We start from the raw sequence: 18,579 nt of genomic DNA, 5'->3' as shown, positions 1-18,579 counted from the left end.
TAAAAATCAGGAAGTACAAAACATTTCAGTACAGTACACACATTGCGCAACACTTGTGCAGAATACACTGTAATGGCAAGCATACTTTTAAGTCTTAGAAGTTATTACACCCCTCAGATATGATATGGACAAGAGCAGGCTGTTCCCTTCAGTTTATTGCGGAGGTCATACACCCAAACACCCGAGAACAGTTACTAACAGCTAACATTTCCATAGCACTATTAAGCACATACAAATTACTTTAAATATATCATTCATTACAACAGACTTGCAAGGCAGCTTGACAGATTAGCAACTAAGGGCCCAATCCTATCGTGTTTTCCAGGGCTGCTGGTGCAGGTGTGTCAGTGAGGTTTGTGCTGCATCCTGTGGTGGAGGGACAGTCACTGGGGCCTTCTTAAGGTATGGGAACATGTGTTCCCTTACCACCAGACTGCACTATGACTACACCAGAACCCCATTGAATTTGCTCCCAATTATGCATGCATAGGACTGGGTTGCACACTGCAGCAAAGTTCTTTTGTGGGACTATCCTGGGATGAGGCAGAGGCATGACGAACATTTCCCATGTGGCTTTGAGGTTTGTGTTTTGCTTTCCTCCTCCTTGGTGAGCAGATTTCAAACAGGCTGTACTTAAGACAGGAACCATTTTGGGCTGGTGGAAGGACTGATATAGCATGCTGCCTGCTTTGGGGGTGGGGATGCACGCCAACATAAGGGTGCACAACAGCCACAATAATTGAGCATTGGGAGAGTTAGGACTGGCAAAAGAAAATATTTCTTTACTTTTTGGGTCATGAGTCTGTGGAACTCTTTGCCACATGATGTGGGAGCAAAGATGCATTTAAAAGGGGAGTAGATCGATTTCTGGAGGACAAGTCCATCACCGGTTGCAAACTGTGATGTGTGCATACACGCAACCTCTCTGAGAGGTAGCCTATTTCTGAAAGCCATCAGCAAGGGAGTGGCACCAGGATGCAAGTCCCTAGTTGTCTTGGGTGCTCCCTGGGGCATCTGGTGGGCCGCCGTGGCATCCAGGAAGCGGGACTAGATGGGTTTGGGGCCTGATCCAGCAAGGCTCTTCTTATGCTCTTAGGAAAGCCCCACGCCCTTTGCTGGCTGGCTGCTGCCTTTCCCCTTGGTGTGCGTGGCAGCTCTTCCTCCCCCTTCACCCCTGCAGAGGGCAGGAACTCGGGAGGCGGTGCTGGTGCTGGTGCGGCGGGGGGAAGGCGCGGCAGCCCGCCCGGATCCCCTGCCCTCCTCCTCCTCCTCCCTCCGCGCTCCGATTGAATGGAGAGAGGCAGCCCCGAGCTTGCCTCCTCCTCCTCCCTCCTGCAGCTCTTTGCAACCGGCGGGCTGCAACTCTTGCAGGGGAAGCGCAAACTTCCACCGCCAGCAGCCAGCCAGCCAGCCAGCCCGGGTGGCAGCCGGAGGAGCAAAGGGGGCGCCCGGCAGCAGCCAGCAGCATGTCCTCGGCCAAACAAAGGAGCGGCAAGGGAGGCAGCGGGGGCTCCTCTCCGTCCGAAAAGGGGGCCCAGGCGAGCCACCCCGATGACGTGGCAAAGAAGCCCGCGCCTCCAAGCCAGGCGCACGCCAAGGGAGGCAAGGCAGGGGGCGGCTCCGGGGCTGCCACGGGGGGCAAAGCTTTCTGCAGCCTGGGCAGGCTCTGCAGCTGCCTCTTCTCGCTGGCTCTGCTGGCCGCGGCCGCCTTCTCGGGCTACTGGCTCCATCACCTCCTGGGCGAAGTGAGCCAGATCAGCCTCCGGCAGGAAGCCTTTGGCAGGCGGCAGGACGAGCTGGAGGGCGCGCTGCGGAAGGTGAGCAAAGGCGCGCAGGCTCTGCTCCTCTCCGGGCTGGCTTGGGAGCCTTTGGGGGAGGGAGAGGCAGCCCTTGCAGCTGGCCCTCTCCAGGCCTGCAGTGCATCCCATGGCGTGGGGAGGAGGGAGCATTGGCTGGGAGCCCCCCAAACTTTGCGCATGGCTTCGCTTGGGCGAACGTGTTGTTGCCAGCACTGCTGCTGCCGCCCCAGGACTGTTTGCATGGAAGCCCAGGAAAGCATCTGGGTTCCTTCTTGCAGCCCGCCTGTGCTATCCCCTCCCTTCCTTGAGCCCCTTCGGGGAGAAAGGCGGGGTAAAATAATAATAATAATAAATAATTCCTTATGTGTCTCACTTTGCTGATGAAAGTCCTTCCAGTGGGGAAGTCTCCCCCCAAACACTGAGAGTGTTTTGCCACTCTGTGGCAAGAAAGAGGCTTGGAGTACCTGAGAGCCCAAGCCTACTCCTGTCTACTCAGAAGTAAATCCCATGATAGTCAATGGGGTTTATTCCCAGGAAAGTGTGGATAGGATTGGGCTCTAATCCCATGTCTGTCTACTCAGAAGTAAGTCCCATGATAGTCAATGGGGCTTACTCCCAGGGAAGTGTGGATAGGATTGCAGCCTTAGAGCCCAATCCCATGTCTGTCTACTCAGAAGTAAGTCCCATGATAGTCAATGGGGCTTACTCCCAGGAAAGTGTGAATAGGATTGGGCTGTGAGGCCACAATCCTGTTCATACTGATCTGGGAGTAAGCCCCATTGACTATAGTGGGACTTTCCCGTAAGTAGAAAGATGCAAGGGAGGGCGCTGGGATGCAGGTCTTGTGTGCTCCCTGATGCATCCGGTGGGCCACTATAGAGCTGGACTAGATGGGCTTTTGGCCTGATCTGGAGGGGCTCTTCTTATGCATAGGATTGCACTCTTTGAGACTCTTTGACACGACTGTATTGTGGTATTCAGGTTTTTGTGGGCCGTAGTCTATATTGGATGAGTACATCCACCCCATGAAGCTTAGGTCCCACAATATACAGTATTTAAGATACATTCAAATGTACTGAAACTGCAAGGGGAGTCACAGTGCATGACTTCCTGCCATATTTGGAATACCAGTGCTAGATGTAGTATAGTAAACTCCAAGTTGAATGCTTATTTGGCCTTGCCCTTCCCATCTGTCTCTGATTTTAAAAGCACGATATAAATGTATTTCAATTAAATGCCCATTTGTCCACTTTATTTTTCCTAATGCAGGATCAATGTTTAAAATAGTTGAAAAACTACTTCAAGGAAGGGGTGATGGCATATGTGAACAGCACTGTTTTTGGCCAATCAGAACTGTGCATGCTAATTCTTCCTGAAAGCCTGCAGAACCACTTTCCCTTGAGCTTGACCCAGGAGAGAAGGTGGCACATCAAATGTGTTGTGGCTCGCCACTCAAACTATGAATGCTGCATGAGCTCTTGGTCTCCAAGATGCTGCAGGAATCTGTGCTGTTTAGTTTACTAAGAGGGTGGGTGCAGACTAATTTTCTGTGGCGTCACAAATATGAGAGAGTATTTTGTAAATGATACAGAAAGGAGACTTGAGATCCATTGTGGGTGGGCATGGCCAAGTGTGCTGATGAGTTTCTATACCCCAGATCTGTAGATCAGGGATGTGGGAGTGCCTGTGTGAATAAACTGAAAACTTCAGATGTACTGCAGTTGTTAAAATGGCATTACAGTACTGCAATGCTACTCTGAGGCCTGTTAAACAACAACGCTTTAAATTATCAGCTTGCTCAGCACCGAAGAATACACACTGACACTTTTGTACTCCTAGCTTTAAGCTTACTTCTGCAACCATAAAAGGCTAGAAAGCTGTAAAACTGGGGTTCTGGCAGAAAATTACTGGTTGCACCACAAAGGCAAAGAGGCTGTCTGTGGGCAGATTGCCAAAATGACCACAAACCCTTCTTTGAGCAATCTGAGCCACTGGCATTGACTTGATGTACTTGGTGCTTTGATCTTGAGTGTTTGTGGCATTACATCCAGGAAAGAGTTTGGGGAAGTCCCCTGAGCCCTGCTGTAGCATAGCGATGAGAAGTCTGAGCTCTGAATAGGGAACTCCCTCATTCAACTTTTACTTTTAAAAAAACAACATATATATATTAGAACCAAGCAATTACCAAATATCAGTACAAATGAATAAAATGACAACATTGCAACAACAGAAACAGCAGAATAGAAGCACACTAACTGGAAATAAAATCCCAGCCAGTAGAGAAAAATTTCTTAGATCATCAGATAAAAGCTTGAGAAAGCATGAAAGGCCCTCCAGAAAAGCCACGTTTTTGTCTGGTACATAATGGAATACAGTACAGTATGGCAATCCATTTATCCTCTGTGGGTGAGAGCATTCCATAAGGTCAGGGCCCCTGCCCCTGGAAAGGCCTTGCTCCTGATAGACTGCTATGAATTATCTAGACAATAATAATAATAATACAGGTATTTCTATACCGCCTTTCTTGGTCCTCAGATTTCTCCTCGAACTTTATTCAAGGCGGTTTATATAGGCAGGCTAATTAAATCCCCGTAGCGATTTTTACAATTTGAAAGAAGTTTCTATCTTTCAAGAAACCACAACATTCAGATGTTTCTTTCTGATCTGGTTGCAACATTCTGGCCTCCATCCTCCCATACTCAGAGCAGATGGAATAACTTGGCTCAGCTTGTCAGCTGCTTCAAGGTCGCACGGTGCCGGTGGCCTCGAACTGGTGACTTGCGGATGTTATCTTCAGGCAAATGGAGGCTCTACCCTCTAGACCAGACCTCCTGCCCACACAGGAGGAGGAGACAGGAGGAGAGACAGACAAGCCACTGTCTCTCTTGAAGCTTCAGTCCCTGTCCTGCCAATAGGGAAATACAGTAATGCTGACCTACCTTACAAGGTTGTTGAAAAGGTGACACCACAGTAATATATACACAGTGCTCTGAATGTTCTCAAGGGCCATGTTCTTGTTTCATTGACTGACCTGAGCATGAACAGTTGTATAACACATGCTGTGATTGACTATGAAGTGCTGAGTTCAACAACTCTAGATCCAGCTAATCAGAGGTGAGGATGAATGAGACTCAGTGGAAACCTGGTATCAATGTTATAGCCTGGAGTAAACTTGTAATAAGGTGTGAGTTCATTTCACAGCCGTGCAGCTAAAAGTCAGCCTCGACTGCATCATTCCTTCTGCAGCTTTGGCCTGAAAGGGATATATGAGTCTGTCCTTAGATTCCTTGTATTTCTGAATATATCATCCTATTTAACATCATAAATTTGGAAATGAAACTGTGATGCTTTTCATGGCTGGCTACGTCTTTATCCCCTGAGTGTGCTTTAAGGCTATCTTTAGCATTAAACTGTTAGTCAGTGGTTTGTTTGACTTCCCTCCTCACCCCAAAATCTGAAAATACTGTACTATATTTCCAGCAGTTGGGTGTTGTTTTTTTTAAAAATACTGTATAGAAAGATTTGCATCAAAAGACATAGACTTGTGCAAAAGGCAAAAGCATCTTTTCAAGACTTGCCCTTGTGAGCTCATGAGGGGGACCATGCTGTTGTCCTGATCTGAACTCAGTTCCTCCCACAGCTACTATTTGCCTTGGAAGAGAGTTCAGCTTCCTTGTTGCATGCCAGCATCATACAGGTCATGTCTGATTATCTGCTAGGGTTCTGTTCCAAAACCCCTAGTAGATAAAAAAAATCCATGGATAAAAAAACAATGGAAAAATAGATTTAAAGACCCATTCTTGCCCCTCCATTGCTCCTAATAAGGTTGTGTCTTGACATTCTCAGGGATTTGATTCTGGAACTTCCTGCTGATACCATAAAATGTGTCAAATAAAAGCAATTAAAAAAAATTAAAAAGTGCATCCCTTTACAATTGTGGTTTAAAAACAGCTTTTCTTATTGTTGTAGAGAGGCAGTCAGCAATTAGAAATGCAAAGAGCCCCCTGCCTTTGACTGACTCAGCTGAAGAATGGAATGATCACTTGCATGACTGTCTCTCTACAACAGTAAGAAAAGCAGTTTTTTTAAACTGTGATTTTAAAGAGATGCATTTTTCCCCCTCTTCAGGGATCAGCACATTCCTTCTCATTTTCAGTGGCCATTCGTGTTGAGTCAAATCCATGTATAAAAAAATCTGTGTATAACAAGGTTGGACCTTTAAAAATTAAGATTTGGAAAACTGCACTCTTTTCCAGTAATACTAAATGGGTGCTAATATAGGCGTCTCCCAGAATCAGTGGGGGATACGTTCCTGCCCCCTGAAGATACCACAAACCGTGGATAAATGTGAACCTGATCTCTGCTGTTCTCCACACCCCCCTACCCATGACCTTTGTTTATCTTTATTACATTCACATGAAGTAATAACATGCCATGTTAAGCCATTTCTGCCCAACGTTGCATATATGCAACATGGACCAAATGCGAACACCTGTGGACCAGGCCAAAATGGGTTAATCAAAGGCTATAAACAGAGAGTTTATAACAAGAAGGGGGGGGGGAGCCTGCAGGCCAGAAGGGAAATTAAGAGGAACAGGAAGCAGGAAGGTAATGTTCACTCTTAATCTCCCTTCTAGCCTGCAGGCTCCCTGCCTGCTTGTCTTGCTGTAAGCTCTCTTCTTATAGCCTTTAATTAAAACAAGACAAATTATTGTCTTGTTATAGACAATATAACAAGAGGGGAGGGGCTGCAAGGAACTGCAGATAACTGGATCTGCGGCTACTGGGGGATGGCTGTATTATAGCTTATATTTTACTTAATGATAAGATGATAATCAGAACCTGTTACAGCCTCTCAATAGTAGCCTGTATAACTAAGGTGAACAAGTATGTGTTACGACAAATAAATGCAAACTGTTCAGCTTGAACTTTGAGGTCGTCTGGATTGCAGCTTGTTTAATGTTCAGATTCCTGTGTAGACCTGGGACATTTATAGTACGTACATGCAACCCTTTATGTGCATTGCAGTTGATATATAATATTTTGGCTGAAGATGCTTGATTACAATTTTGAAGCATTGCCTACAGTTGGTATTGTATGCCTATCTGTGCATATGTTTATGTTTGTGCACTGTAGAGTCTAGACACTGGTATTTAATGTGAGTATGAACATTTTAAACTTCCCTTTAAAAAAATGCAGGTTTTTGGTTCTCATTGTTTTAATCAAGCAGATGAAGACCCTATGAAATGGCCTTGTACCAAGATAGACTGTTGCTCTTTCTGACTGCTGACAGCAGCTTTCTAAGTTGTCAAGCAGAGAGGCTTTTCTTATTTTTGCTACCGAAGATCCTTTAACTGGACATGCATACAAAGCATGTGCTCTACTCCTGAGCTATACCCCCACCCCAGATTTTGGGTGACAGAGCACTGTTCCCATTAAGTCCATGCAGGATACAGGATTAGAAAGGGTTGGCACCCACAGTCCACAGGTGGAAACCAAGCAGGGCTTTGTTTGTCTGAGCCACACTTTCTTAAGGGCATAGGCACAGAGGTGATTGAGTACACCTTTACTGTGTTGCTACTAGTGGCTCCCATTCAGCCACTCATTTCCACTATTCTTCTCCTGTAGTGCCATGCCAATAATAGCCCTTTCTGGGATTGACCCCAACATCTGTCTCTAGATTCACCAGTATGTGTCTTTCTCTTTTAGGTGCAGTCCCTTCAGTCTGCATTTGGAGGTTTTGAATTGACACTAAAAAATGTTCAGCAAAAGCAGGAAGTGACAGAGAAGGCTGTCAAGCAAGGAGAGAGCGAGATCAGTCGAATTAGTGAGGTTCTTCAGAAACTTCAAAATGAAATCCTGAAAGATTTGTCGGATGGCATCCATGTCGTGAAAGATGCTCGAGAACGTGATTTCACATCGCTTGAAAACACTGTGGAAGAACGGCTAACGGAGTTAACCAGGTCTATAAATGATAACATTGCTGAATTCACTGATGTGCAGAAACGGAGCCAAGATGAAATCAGTGAGGTGAAAACAAAGATGGCTTCACTTGTTGAAACAGAAGCATTCAAACATGAGTTGCAGGCTGTGAAAGCTGCTGTGGATGAGATACAAGCATCCGTGAGAGCTAAAGAGAAGGCTATTGAGTCATTGCAAAATACCATAAATTTGATGGAGTCCGACGTGTTGTCCGAAGTCAAGGAACTTGTCAATCTCAAACAAGAGCACGATAAGTTCAAAGAAGCTGCTGACACTGAGCACCTTTCATTACAAGCCTTGCAAGAAAAAGTCCTTAAAGCAGAAGAGTCCATCGAACATTTTCCTGATGAGCTTAAGAGGCTCAGTGAAGACCTGCTACATGTTAAAGCCTCACTTAATGTGCAGGAAAGCCACCTGCTCCCCAAAGACATGGAAACTCTGCTAAAGAACAACCAAGAATTTGAATCCAGGTTCAGGTACATAGAAGAGAACCTTCAGGCTCTGGGGTCACCATCTGCCCGAGATACTGAAGGGGTGGAATCTCTTGATTCCAAGTATGATAGCAAACTGGCTGCCTTGGAGGAACTCATTGGCTCTCTCCGTGGTGCTTTCGAGAGTGATCTGCGTTCGCTGTCGGATACGGTAAACAGTCTCAGTGAATCCCAGCTCTCAGTATACAGTAACGTTGATGAGCTGCAGAGAACTGTGAGTGACTTGCCAAACAATGCGGATGCACTTGATAACATCCAGAAGCAAGTTCGGGCATTGCTGGATCAGAAAAAGCCTCAAGTGGATATGGGGTCACCTCAAGATCAGCCAGAAGGACTCTCCGCCGTAACAGCTTCCATTGATGAACTACGATCCTCTCTGGGCCAGGCTGAATCTGACTTAAACATGCTCAGGACTGCAGTTGACAATTTAGTGGCTTACTCTGTGAAGATAGAGACCAATGAAAATAATGTGCAGTCAGTCAAGGGCTTATTAGATGACATAAGGAATGACCTGGACCGGTTGTTTGTGAAAGTAGAGAACATCCATGAAAAGGTGTAAACAGCCAGCGGCAAATGTATTTTGCTGTTGAATTGCAAAAGAAAAATAGTGTTTATGGGCCAAATGTTTTTGGTGGGGGGGGGGGATGGAAGGATCGGTGAGTTTGGAACAAATCTGTTGATGCTTCTAGAAAAAATAGTTACAAAGTCTAGTTAAGCATCTATTTTATTTTTTTTCCCCATTGCTAGGACAAATCATTTTGTTTCTGCTGCCTATTTGATGTTGTCAAGGGAGGGAAGGCAAATGAGAATAATGGTTACTTTGATCCCTTGATAATTGATCCTTTTGAGGGTTCTGTTATTTGCAGGCTTGTCCATTAATTTGAATGGAGGAAGTGGCCTTGTACTTGCATGGTTTGCAAGTACAGATGTGCTGCCTCCATTTAAATAAATAAAGCAGGTAGTACAGACAAAAACTCCTTCTGCATATGTATAAGCATGCACAGGGCTCTGGATCTGTGTGTGGTTGCAATACGTAAATTGTTCACAAGCAAAGTCTTGTATAGGATTCAGGATTTGGATCTCCACCATCTGGGATGAGGCTGTTCTGCAGCTCTCCTAATGGGGACTGCTGTTCCATAGCAAAACCAAAGACCGTGCTCCTTTATCCAAGTGTTTCTGAACTGACCACAGGGAATAAGAACCTGTAGTCTTGGCTAGAGCTTTGCCATCAGCCACTCTTCTTGGGACCATGCAGCACATTTTTAGGTTGACCTGGTTCTTAGGTTTGGCATCCTAATTTTTGCTGTAGAGACTTGTCAGGGAAATGGAAACCAGCTAATACCAATATGCTTTTTTGGTATCAGAAGGAGAAAATATTCCAGGTGGCACAGTATATGCAGAATGGCTTCCAAATGAAATGCCATTTCCCTGCAGAGTGGCAGAATAGAAAGAGCATTATTACAAAATACACACTAAGTGCCTGAGCTTTTCCTGTTGACTTCGTTGTAACAGAACTGGACCTCAGACAGATCCAGTCTTGGATCTGGGCAGTTGTTGAAAGAATGAGAACCATTCTAAATTGTTGATTTTTAAGAACCACTGAACTCTACACCAGCCTGGATCCATTTTTAACCTTCTTGAGAGAGTTTCTGCATTTTGATCATGAGAGTTTCATGGTTATTTTTTACTTAATGTTTAGTGATAGTAGTTGCCTGTATACAGTTGCAGCCATTTTGGAGTCCTGTTAAGATTAGGATCTATACATATATAGACTTTTTCAAAGTGTTGCACTTCTGGAAATAATGCCCCGGCAGCACATGTAACAGATGGTCTTCAGATAGAAGGCAGAAAGATGTCAGTGCCTCAGATGTGCTCAGAAGCTGCTACCAAGAGACCTTCGGCCTTAAAACCCAGGAAGGGTGTCCTGGATTGAGAGCAATGGTTTACTTTTCTAAGCTGCTCTTCACAACTTCCCTTTGTGAGTCTTGTAGTTGACTGTGAAATTCACTTTTTTCCCCTCTTTCAGTATCTGTAATGCCTAATAAACAGTTGGAAACCTATGAATATATGTAAAAAGATGTTTGCAATTTCTTGCAGATGCAGGCCACAAATAGTTCATGAAAGACAGAAATTGGGTAAGGGTCAAGCTAGATGTATGTAGGAATGTTTTTAAAAAGTGACCATGGAGGGGAGCTATATCCTGAGTGAAACTCTGGTACACAGTCTCCCCTCTGTCTCCCCTCACATCTCCCGTCCGTAGCTTGCTGTTTGACCCCAGGGTGGCTATTTACAGTCACTATTGTATTTAGCCATTTTGTGGGGACAATTTCTGTTGCAAAAATAGCACATGAGGGAAGGGGTAGTTCCCCCTGTGCCCCAATACACTGTGGCCCTGATCAAGATTCACCCCCATGGCTGTTTTTTTGTGGTGAAAAAAGAATGGTTTCTTGTTGGTACCACACCTCTTTCAAACATGTTCAAGCAAATGTCTAGTTTGGACCTAAGATGGGTGGGACCTGGAGATTCAGGTTCAGGCTGCACTTCTGGTAACACCCTGGTATCTCTCAAAAACTGACCTGAGAAAGTTTGGTACAGACTTTTCCATGGGACCTTCCAACTGCCAAAAGCAAATGAGACTTCAGTGACTTCTGGTCACCATTGTTGAAAAGCCAGTGGTTTGTTTATTATTGTAGAAGTGCCAGTTGACTGGTGTGGACAGTGTGTGTGTGTGTGTGGGGGGGGGGGGCCTTCCTTCATAAAGAAAAGCACTTTGATGAAAGAAAAAAAAAACACCTCAACCCTCATCTCAGTGCACTCCATAGCTTTGGAATAGTCACTCTGGAGCAAAATGTGTGCCCGAAGCCCTAAGTGAGCCGATAAGGCTAAAATCCTATCCACGCTTTCCTGGGAGTAACTCGTATTGACTGTAAGGGGACTTTCTTCTGACATGCATAGGATCGGGCTCTAAAAAGTGCAATGTTTGTTGCACCTATGCTTGAAGCATGTTGTAACCTGTCTCTTATTCTCACTAAATGGAATATCTGTGTTGCCATTTGAGTAATTTGGGAAACATCCTCTTGGGTCATTTTTCATCAATGGACCACCACGTACTCCTAATGCATAGACTGTGTGTGTGTGTACCTGTTAATGTAATTTAAAAACAGAAGACTGTTTTAAGTAATCACAATCCCTAAAGTACTAGAATGTGTAGTTTATTAGGAGGAAAGTCTCTTTGAAAGCCTGCCCTGGGTCTGCCCTTGTCCTCCAAGGATGTGCCTTCCCCCCCCCCCCCCTGGGCTTCCAACCTACGGACAAAAGAGGGGTGGAGGAAGTGGCATCTGCTGTAAGAGGATTTGGGGGAATGATCATTTGGAGAGAGGAGAGTGAGCTTTATCATTTATTATAGTACTTGTACATATACTGCATTTCTCAATAGATTCAAGTCAGTGTGTGTAGGCAGGCTGCACACGAACCCATTTTCCAATTAGATTTTTACTAGTGCTATTCCATGAGACAATCTTGGAAACCTTCATTTCATCAGGTGTCTTTTTTCACAGTGCAGTTGTCATCCTGGCTGTGGACTCTTGCACTTTCCAAGCCTTTTGCAGGCAGCTGCAACTATGCTTCAAACCGGCTCCTCCACCGAGTTACGCCAGTGGCCTTCTGATCTCCCATTGGGCAGTCGATCCTGCTTAGCTTTTTCAGGCTAAAGTGCCAGCTCAAACCTCTGGAACACACCTCCTGCCCACCTAGTACCACTTTTCAGAGTGGCCTGTTGGAAAATTAGTCCCTGACATTCCCCCACCATTTTTGGGGGGGAGGGTTTAGGAGAGCTGATCCACCCTAAAGGAATATCCTGCTCTTTGTTCTCTTCCCCACTGGCCCACCTTCCTCATTCTTATTGACCATGCAAGTCTAGCTTTTTCCTGTCGCTATTTATCCCTGAGGGTGGATTTTAATAGCTGATGCTAGAATTCCAGAGCTGAAATGGAATTTTGCCTAAATGCATCAGCTGAGTTTCCAGATGCCTTTTGTGCTCCAATTAAAAAGTTGTAGCAAATGTTGCCATAACACATCTCCAACTGGAAAACGTACTCTGGATTTAAATGTAGAATAGCTGAAGTTCCAGTTTTCATTGCTTGTATGAAAACTTGAGAATTGACAATTTCCCCTTATGCTGTGATTCTCTGGATGGTGATGTGTGTTTCACAAATTACACTTGCGTGAAAAAAACTAAATATCCTTGTATACTTGTATAATGCTTGTATAAAAAGGTGGGCAGTCCAATCCTAACTAGGACTGGGCTTCTTGTTACAAAAGCAGAACATAGTTCCCTTGTAAATGGTTATGTGGTGGCACACATAGTGTGCTGCAGTTGGCCATTTTGGATCTACCACCACAAATTGTGATGGTGCCAGAGGCCCTCTATGGCTGCTGGCTACCTCCAGCAGTGAAGGTAAGCTGGGAGTGAGAGGAAGGGGGGAGTTTCTGGATAGGGAGAGGGCAGATGGAGACAGACAGGAAGAGGGAGTGGATAGATCTTGGCAGCACTGGTGTGCATTAAATCTAACTCTGTTCATTGTCCTCTTCCCTCTCACTTTCCTCAGACTTGCATGATAAAAATAACTGGCTATATCCAAGGAGATCAATCGGGGCACTGGATGCTTGACATGGGGTAAGGGGAAAAAATGTTTCCTTATTGCAAGTCCTGCAGACTGCCCCACCCCATACTATGTGCGTTCCTTTGGTGCAGCTTCATCGACAGTGGGGGATTTCCTTAGGATTGGTCTGCAGTTTTTGTATTTACAGTTTCTTGCTAGCTCCAGGATAGTTTATATTCTCTATGCAAATAAACAATACAGTATTCTGTATGGACTGTTGTTGGAATTAAGAAATTATATGGATCATAATTTTTCGAAGTAATTTTATTAAAACTATTGTGTGTTGGCAACCTTCAGTCTCGAAAGACTATGGTATAGCGCTCTGAATGGTGGTTCTGGAACAGCGTCTAGTGTGGCTGAAAAGGCCAATTCGGGAGTGACAATCCCTTCCACACTGGGAGCAAGTGCAGTCTGTCCCCGGCCTGTCTCCCTGGCTATGGGCCTTCCTTCTTTGCCTCTTAGCCTCAGACTGTTGGCCAAGTGTCTCTTCAAACTGGGAAAGGCCATGCTGCACAGCCTGCCTCCAAGCGGGTCGCTCAGAGGCCAGGGTTTCCCACCTGTTGAGGTCCACTCCTAAGGCCTTCAGATCCCTCTTGCAGATGTCCTTGTATCGCAGCTGTGGTCTACCTGTAGGGCGCTTTCCTTGCATGAGTTCTCCATAGAGGAGATCCTTTGGGATCCGGCCATCATCCACTCTCACAACATGACCGAGCCAACGCAGGCGTCTCTGTTTCAGCAGTGCATACATGCTAGGGATTCCAGTTCGTTCCAGGACTGTGTTGTTTGGAACTTTGTCCTGCCAGGTGATGCCGAGGATGCATCGGAGGCAGCGCATGTGGAAAGCGTTCCGTTTCCTCTCCTGTTGTGAGCGAAGAGTCCATGACTCGCTGCAGTACAAAAGTGTACTCAGGACGCAAGCTCTGTAGACCTGGATCTTGGTATGTTCTGTCAGCTTCTTGTTGGACCAGACTCTCTTTGTGAGTCTGGAAAACGTGGTAGCTGCTTTACCGATGCGCTTGTTTAGCTCGGTATCGAGACAAAGAGTGTTGGAGATCGTTGAGCCAAGGTACACAAAGTCATGGACAACCTCCATTCATGCGCAGAGATTGTAATGCAGGGAGGTGAGTCTACATCCTGAACCATGACTTGTGTTTTCTTCAGGCTGATTGTCAGTCCAAAATCTTGGCAGGCCTTGCTAAAACAATCCATGAGCTGCTGGAGATCTTTGGCAGAGTGGGTAGTGACAGCTGCATCGTCGGCAAAGAGGAAGTCACGAAGACATTTCAGCTGGACTTTGGACTTTGCTCTCAGTCTGGAGAGGTTGAAGAGCTGGTTGAAGAGGTTGAAGAGTTGGTGCTGATAATAGTTCATGGCCCACTTGCTTAGGTCAGTTTGGCACTGGGAGGATGAACGAAAATGGCCAACGCCTGCTAGAGTTTTGCTGTCATCACGGTCTCTGTGTCAGCAACACGTTCTTCAACACAAAGCCCCAACATAGAGTCTCTTGGAGACACCCAAGATCAAAGCACTGGCACCAGCTCGACCTGATCCTCACCAGACGCTCCAGCCTTCCCAGCATCAAGATCACATGCAGTTATCAGGGTGCTGCCTGCGACACCGACCACTCCCTGGTGTGCAGCAGAGTGAAACTGCAAACAAAGCGACTGTATTAAAACTATTACAAAAGCACAAACAAGTCTTTCCATCTCCAAATGCCCATTCCAGGACCAAGCAAATAGTTGCAGGTTCTGATCAAGTAGGAACTTGACTTCGAAGAATAATTCATAATCTTATTTTTGTCTCTTTTAACTCTCTTAGTCTGAACTTACATAAAGACAGGCTAAATATTAATCATAAGTTATGTATAGCACCAGCATCATAAAAATAATACATTAATTCAGAAAAAAGCAGATTTCGTCAATAGCAGCAATACTACAGATGGCAAAGCAGAATCAATGGCTAAAAACATCAGAGGCACATGGCAACCTGCTCATTTTGACCTGCCACAGAAATGCACCATGTGAAATAACTTCCCAGATTCCCCATGGCACTGAGTTACATTGTCTTGGCACTGCTATTGAGCCAGCCTGGTCCTTGCACCTCACTAGGGCCTCCCCTGGTGATGGGGAGGGGGTGCATTCTTGACCTCTAGAAGTTACGTTCAGCTCTTTTCTGGCTCCTGAAATTTCATCAGACTGAAGAGACCTGAATCTTGCTATCATGAATTAACTACCTGTACTCTTAGGATTTTATGATCTTCAGTTCTGCCCAGTTCCCCACTGAATAACACCAAAAGAAGATTGTGTTGTGGACCATTGCATCCAAATGACTGCGTACTTTGTGAAAAGATGCCTATAATCTTACATACACTACCTTATTCTTTACAGCATAAGCTGAGGGCCAGCAGATTCATACCTTGAGAGGTACACAGTGCACAGAATTTTGGGGGTGTCTTTCCGCGGCCCTGCAACTGCAATAAGGGGGAGAAGCCAGACCTGCTGCAATTTTCCTTTTTATGCCTTTTTAAAGAAGGCTTCTTCAAGAGAAGAAGAGTGTCAAGACTTAAAGACTGTCTTCTTCACTCCCGAATCGGCCTTTTCAGCCACACTAGACGCTGTTCCAGAACCACCATTCAGAGCGCGATACCATAGTCTTTCGAGACTGAAGGTTGCCAACTACCCAAAGGCCCAGAAGCTCTGTTAATATCTGAACCTGTCACCCCACAGGATCCATCCATCCACCACATTTTTTGCAATTTATTAATTCCTCTAGACACCCTTAGAAGTAATTTAGGAATTTAATGGTTGAAATCTGCCATCTAGTGGCAATATGCTGTAACAACTCATTAAAAAATTGAATTCAGTCTTCCCATCATGCCTTATGAGGAGCTTAATTTGTTCCTGAAAAGTCCTCCTTAGGGCAAATTCTTCAAATTCTAAAATGTAATTACTGTTAATTTTGTTTATTTTATAAATTTTATTCCTGAGCCCTGAAATTGACACCCATTTATGCTAAAACTACACCAGCTCCCATTAAAATGGACAAATTACTTCAATAATTAATGTTAGTTATCATAACCTAACAAAGCATTTCCTCTTCATTCATTACTCTACGCTGGCTGTTAACCTGCTTTCATTAAGCTCTTTCGTTGCTATTATGCACTGTACACTTAACACTACATTTACAAACAAAACATATACAGTATATGATCCATAAGATCGCATAGTGGCTCTCATCTTGCAGTCCTCAGCTGCTTGCGAGGTGCATGAAATCCAAATCAGCCCTTCTAAATGTGAAGAAATGTAAGCTGAAGTAGAGATGTTAAACTAAACTCCCTGTAGTTGAATTCTTGTAACCTGAATGGGTATATCTCGGGGCATGATACATCTCCTTACCCCAGGCAAAGCTCCAGCAGCATGTATGGGGCTACTCAGATCTGTGCCAGCTCTATAGGTGCTGAAAACTCAGGCCACCCCATGTTGTACTTTCAGGCTCAGAAGAGGGGCTAGGATATGGCGGAGGCCTCCTCTGCTGTCTCTGCCCCTTCCCAAGCCTGATGTGGCCTCCTCCTTGCCCTCCCCTGCCCATTCTACCCGCTCCCAACCCCATTTCACCATCCTACAATCCTGCGGAGTACCTGGTGCTGGTTTCTGACTGGTGGCAGGAGGCCAGTGCAGGCAATGTGCCTTACATCACATTTGTGAACAGTACGCATGATGCCGGCAGAGGCTGGCATAGGATTGGGCTGTTAGATTTCTTTAATCAGGCAACAATGCCACTAGTAACCATAACTGAAGGCTAAAGCCTGCTGGTTTTTGTAGCAAGTGTGGTTACCTCTAGGGCAGTGGTTCTCAAACTGGTGGGTCGCTACCCTCCAGTTCATGTAAAGGTTCCCCTGTCCCTTTAAGGGGCAGGGGAAGGGGAGAGGCAGGGAAGCGATCCCCAGGATCGCGTCCATATGGGGGGGTGAGGGGGGGTGCTTGTGCTTGTGAAGGCAGGGCTGCAGGAGGTGTGGGGAGCCCTCTGCAGCCCTCTGCAGTGCTCCCCAAGGCTTGGAAGTTTCCCTGAAAGCGAGCGCAAAGCATTTCCGTTTTGCAGGAGGTGCTTCGCACCTGCTTTCAGGGAAAGTTCCAAGCCTCCCTAGCCCCTCTCCCGCAAGAACTTACTGAGGGAGTAAAGCTCCCTCAAAGTTTGAGAACCACTGCTCTAGGGATATGCAGTTGTGCAACAAATGGGCTGCGTACCTTATATTTGTTTTGTTACAAATCTAATGCAGTGATCCTGGACAATACAGAATGAGGCAAGTGAGTCATTAATTCAGAACAGTTTGGAAAGAACCAGTTTGGAAAGAGCCTGGTTGCAGTGAAGTTAATTTTGATTGCTACAACTTTGAGCAGCCATTGCTATCATTTCTTCCCAGAATGCCCTGAATATTGCATTGCTCCAGGTCCTTCTGGGAAAACAATGCGACCATAAGTGGGGACTCCCAGAGGCATCACGCAGGTTTGCATCACCTGGCACAAGAACTCACTGTCACCCCCATGATGGACCTTCTCCTGCACCAAGACCATACAGCTACTAGCCAAAATTGTGAAATCTTTGTATTTTTGAATAATACCATCATGCTATATATCATTCAATGTGAACTTTAATGAAACAAACCGTTGTGAAATAGCTGTATTCTATCTAAAGGTATGGACAAATAACAAGAACTGGAAAACAATGCCTTCTGTAATGAAAAGTGAATTTCCAAAACACAAAACAGACCAATGAGACTGATTCTTCTAAGAGCCAATGAAGTGTTGTTATGACACAGCAGGGAACCAATTAAGTGTTTGTATAAGTCAGATCTCATGAGAAACTAGAACTCTTTTTCAGTTGTGTGAGTGCCATCAAGTTGGCCCCTGGTTTTTTGTTGGTTATTGATTTGTTGAGTGACCTGTATTATATATTAAATAACTTAGGGCACAATCCTGAGAACTACTTGGGCTGGTGCAAGTCCCTTGCACCGGCCCAGGAGGGTCCCAAATGTGCTGTAAAGTACATTTGTGCCTCCTTGGGAGTAAGCCGCGCTGGCACATGGAGGCTGAATCCAGCCTCCGTGGCAGCTTCCTTGGTGAGTCTTGCATCGGCCCAGCTGGGCTGACGCTAGGCTCTGAGGTGGGTGGGGTGGAGGCAGAAGGGAGGTGTTCCTTGGCAGGGGGAGGGTGGGCGGTGGGCAGCCCCAGGGGTGAGCGGGGCTGGAATCCAGCAGTTATGCTGAATCCTAACCCCTGTTCCCAGAGAGTTTGAAGCAGCTTCAAGTTGCCCTGCTCTCCTCAGACTTGTGCCACCTCAGGAGGTGGCACAAGTCCAAGGAGACGCATAGGGGCAATGCTGCCTTACCCAGGTTTCCCCTTACCTCTGGCTGAGCTGCTTTGGGCCCCTATCCCGTGCTGGATACAGCGCAAGCCTCTTGGCTTGCCTGTTCCAGTGCAGGGTAGGATTGTGCCCTAAATAAAGTTAATGGGGGTTGCACCAATCCTAGTGATGCCAGCACATTTAAGTTGTGTGTTTGATACTGTAATTTATTGTGTATGGTCTGGTATGGGAGGAGATCCATCATGGGTGTGGCACAATGAGCTTTCATTCGAGGTGATAAAACCC

The 18,579-nt window shown here is 45.7% G+C and overlaps 1 protein-coding gene across 1 annotated transcript; it reads left to right on the top strand.

Moving 5' to 3' along the window:
- Nucleotides 1-1,395: 1,395 nt before the first annotated feature.
- CKAP4 (cytoskeleton associated protein 4) lies at nucleotides 1,396-10,454 on the top strand. Its single transcript, XM_066633922.1, has 2 exons — nucleotides 1,396-1,817; nucleotides 7,509-10,454. The coding sequence occupies exons 1-2, from the start codon at nucleotides 1,467-1,469 to the stop codon at nucleotides 8,829-8,831; spliced, it is 1,674 nt and encodes a 557-aa protein (XP_066490019.1). The 5' UTR covers nucleotides 1,396-1,466; the 3' UTR covers nucleotides 8,832-10,454.
- The last annotated feature ends 8,125 nt before the right edge of the window (nucleotides 10,455-18,579 follow it).

Source organism: Tiliqua scincoides, chromosome 7 (genome assembly GCF_035046505.1).
Source record: "Tiliqua scincoides isolate rTilSci1 chromosome 7, rTilSci1.hap2, whole genome shotgun sequence".
Taxonomy (NCBI): domain Eukaryota; kingdom Metazoa; phylum Chordata; class Lepidosauria; order Squamata; family Scincidae; genus Tiliqua; species Tiliqua scincoides.
The sequence above is the reverse complement of the archived record's forward strand: the minus strand, read 5'-3'. Positions and strand labels throughout refer to the sequence as shown.

Excerpts from the sequence above, each read along its gene's own strand:
- CKAP4 (XM_066633922.1), top strand. The coding sequence starts at position 1,467 with ATGTCCTCGGCCAAACAAAGGAGCGGCAAGGGAGGCAGCGGGGGCTCC. Across the intron at positions 1,818-7,508 it reads TGGAGGGCGCGCTGCGGAAG|GTGCAGTCCCTTCAGTCTGC; the intron begins GTGAGCAAAGGC and ends TTTCTCTTTTAG.